The sequence below is a fragment of the Ipomoea triloba genome, chromosome 7, assembly GCF_003576645.1.
Source record: "Ipomoea triloba cultivar NCNSP0323 chromosome 7, ASM357664v1".
Lineage (NCBI taxonomy): Eukaryota > Viridiplantae > Streptophyta > Magnoliopsida > Solanales > Convolvulaceae > Ipomoea > Ipomoea triloba.
This window is the reverse complement of record NC_044922.1, coordinates 14,792,922-14,796,831: the sequence shown is the minus strand read 5'-3', so window position 1 is coordinate 14,796,831 and position 3,910 is coordinate 14,792,922. Positions and strand designations below refer to the sequence as shown.

At 31.9% G+C, this 3,910-nt stretch overlaps 2 protein-coding genes across 2 annotated transcripts; one reads left to right on the top strand and one right to left on the bottom strand.

Annotated features, from left to right (window-relative positions):
• Positions 1-286: 286 nt before the first annotated feature.
• Positions 287-673, bottom strand: LOC116024193 (protein RKD1-like). The gene has a single exon (XM_031265093.1). The coding sequence runs from the start codon at positions 671-673 to the stop codon at positions 287-289; it is 387 nt and encodes a 128-aa protein (XP_031120953.1).
• An 826-nt stretch (positions 674-1,499) lies between these two features.
• On the top strand, positions 1,500-2,508 carry LOC116024192 (protein RKD1-like). The gene is made up of 3 exons (XM_031265091.1): positions 1,500-1,713; positions 1,788-2,152; positions 2,212-2,508. Exons 1-3 carry the CDS (start codon positions 1,500-1,502, stop codon positions 2,506-2,508), a joined length of 876 nt encoding a protein of 291 aa, XP_031120951.1.
• The last annotated feature ends 1,402 nt before the right edge of the window (positions 2,509-3,910 follow it).

The window sequence follows — 3,910 nt, the reverse complement described above, 5'->3', positions numbered from 1 at the left end:
TCTCAGTGGATGGTTTATACACCACCCTTGGTGGTTAATATGAATTCTCTATTTCTCAAGTTTTTTACATATCTATATCACTCCGATAATGGATATTATTCCTCACCTAATTTCATTCTTATGTCTCTCAGTAGAACATTTTTGTTATTGGTTAAGAGAATTCTATATTTCACCTTTGATGGTAATTTTTGTTTACATTTGAACGACTTGTTATTGAATTTTCAAGAGTTCGCACTATAAAACAGGAAATATTTTCATTATTAAAATAATATTAAGTGCAGGAAAGCTACATTGTATCTTCATTATTAGTTTTTGGGAGAGGATTACCATAAACATAACATGAGCTCGCAAGAGGAGCATAGTAAGAAAGTTCCGTCAAATTTCGATACTTTCTCTTCTTAAAGTATGAAACTTCAAGTTTATTTCTTTCTATGCCTGATTGAAGATTAGGATCCTTTAACATTTGCTCCCTTTGATTTTCTAGCTCATTTATAATTTCTCTATGATCAGTATTCCCTTGGACATTTTTTGCTAATCGCTCCAAGGTACGCAGCTTCTTATATGGCAATTCATCAATTCCAACCTTCTTACATATCTTCTTCAAACAAGCTTCCTTAATCTTTAACTCTTTCACCGCTTGATTCATAGGCAGATGAAAGTATTTAGAAACCATTTCGAAATTCCAAAGTCCTTTGGATGGTCTGGTATCATTCCCTATAACTACGATTGAAATTTCTTCGACATTTACAACTTTGGTAGTTTCAACATCTGCAACAAATATATATATATATATATATACACACACACATATATATTATGAATACAACTACAGATAAAGAAGAACAATAATTACATCTTTATCTGTAGTTGTATTCATAATATATATATATTATGAATACAACTATAGATATATATTCATGATATATATGTATTCACTATTGTTCATTTTAAATTTGCTACATCTATCTTTGCAGGTTTATTATTTTCCTCCACAAATAAATCAATGCTATCAAATACATCAACCTCATTTGTAGGTAAAACACATGCATTTGCAAACAACTTATTCAAATAACTACTACTTATTACAACCAAAAATTCCAATCAAATGTTAGAACTTTACCAATAGTTTCATTACATTGTTGTTGAGTACTGGCATTATTTCCGCCTTCATAAAAATCTCTACTTAAGAGACAGTCAATATCCCTTAGTGGTGATAAGTGTATCTCATCCCAAAATGAATTGTTACCACCCAAAGAACAATCATTTTGTTCAAACTGATATGAGCGACGAAACAAATTTTGCATTTCTGAAAAGTATGTGGTTAATGTTTAAGTGATTGATAATTTCTAAGGGCTAAAAAATTAAGGATGTGAATAAGTGTTAAGAACGAGCAAAAGCATGAATTTATTGCGACGTTCGACAACAATTTAAAAAGTGGTTAACACTTGTTAAGATTTTTTTTTCCAAGAGCAATTTTTTTTGTCAAAGGAAAATNAAAGATGGCAAATCATGTTTCCTCCTCCTCTGCATTCACTAATCAACTTGTCTACCCTTCCTCAGATGCTTCAGAATATCCGTTTTGGGATGCACAACGTGAACAATTCCCATTGACTTATTTCAATGCAAAAAATAATGATGAACCCTTGCTAAACATGGACTTTGATCCATTTTGGAACTTTGAACATAATCTGGAACGTCTAATCGAGGCCACCGGTAAGCGACCTACTTTAATTTTGTACATTCACATGTGATGATTTAATATATATTTCTTATTGTCAATGTTGCAGCCTTGAATCCACTAGGTATGGATGAGGTTCTTCTTCCCTCTGCAAGTGTTATACCTATAGAATGGGATATCACCCCGACTTCGAACGCCGTAGCTGTTAACCAGGACACAAGTACTGGTACAAAGGAGAGCATGATAGAGAAAATAGTGCGTAGACAGTCCAAGAGGACGAAAAAAACTTTTCGTGATCCTTCAACAATAAGCAAGGCAATGCTTTCTACTTATTTTCATATGCCCATTTATAAAGCCGCTAAGGAACTAAGAGTTGAGTACAGAATCTTGAAAAGAAGGTGTGAGGAATTAGGAATCTTCAGATGGCCTCATCGACAATTAATCAGCTTACAGAAATTATCCGAAAATGTTAAGGTAATTTTTTTTATTACACTTTAACATCATTCGATCAATATTAATCAACCGTTATACAGGAATTGGGTAGCATTGAAGATGACCCTGAACTGAGAGAAGTACTCAAAGAAATAAAAGATAGAAGAGAAATGATGCTAACAAATCCACATTTGAAATTGCATCCAGCCGAAATAAAGCTTAGAGATGCATGTACCAGAAAGAAAAGACACAGAGAAATGATGAGTTTTATTTCTCCTTGTACCCTTCCTGTTCCTTCATTTGTGGTTGATCATATTCTTCCTTTAACTGTGGATCCACATTCACGAGAGATGGAAGAAAATGAATCGTTTCAGCTTTTGCTTGATGGCTTCCAATAACATTTTTTTATAATATCAATTCTCTAAGAAATTTTAATATTATCAATTTTGTAAAAAATACCATGCAAAATATATTGCCCAAATGCATGTATGAATGTATAATAATGCAAATATGTCTATATAAATCTATGAAAATTTTTTTAATGCATATCTATCTTATCTTAATACCCAATTGTCATTTTTAAACTAAACCCTAGCTCCAACGAACAAAGTGGTTTGCTCCTGAACTTGCGGTTTTAGATTTATCATATCCACTAAACAAAAATAAAATATGTTCTCAATTTACCAATCACATGCACCATATTCATCAAAAGTGACATAAGGACTTACAATATTTTATTGTCATAATAAGTTTAAATAAACATTTAATATTCAATTTACACATATAAATTTATGTTGGGCCTTGCATTACGCGCAACGCCCAACATTGAAGTGCTTATGTGAGGTTGTGAGTTGTGCAATAGTTCTTTGTAAGATGTCACTAATCATACTAAATTTATCCCAAAAAATAGAACTTTTACACACGAAGTTCAAAACTAACCTGGAATTCTAAAAGCATTTGGTTGATAGATCATTTGTTTGGTTTTCAGCCGAATATAGGAAATAAAGAGATGTTATGATTATAATTTACTTCAATTTTTTCAAATACTTAAAACTGTAGTTCATAAGGAAGAAGGTAAACATATACTTTACGTACATACCACATCTATAGCTAAGGTTATCTCCTTCCATTTCTTAGTGGATGGTTTATACACCACCCTTGGTGGTTAATATGAATTCTATATTTCACCTTTGATGGTTATTTTTTTTTTACATTTGAATTACTTGTTATTGAATTTTCAAGAGTTCGCACTATAAAACAGGAAATATTTTCATTATTAAAATAATATTAAGTGCAGGAAAGCTACATTGTATCTTCATTCTTAGTTTTTGGGAGAGGATTACCATAAACATAACATGAGTTCGCAAGAGGAGCATAGTAAGAAAGTTCCGTCAAATTTCGATACTTTCTCTTCTTAAAGTATGAAACTTCAAGTTTATTTCTTTCTATTCCTGACTGAAGATTAGGATCCTTTAACATTTGCTCCCTTTGATTTTCTAGCTCATTTATAATTTCTCTATGATCAGTATTCCCTTGGACATTTTTTGCTAATCGCTCCAAGGTACGCAACTTCTTATATGGCCATTGATTAATTCCAACCTTCTTACATATCTTCTTCAAAGAAGCTTCCTTAATCTTTAACTCTTTCACCGCTTGATTCATAGGCATATGGAAGAATTTAGAAACCATTTCGAAATTCCAAAGTCGTTTGGATGGTCTGCTATCATTCCCTATAACTACGGTTGAAATTTCTTTGACATTTACAGCTTCAGTAGTTGCAACATCTGCAACAAATAAATA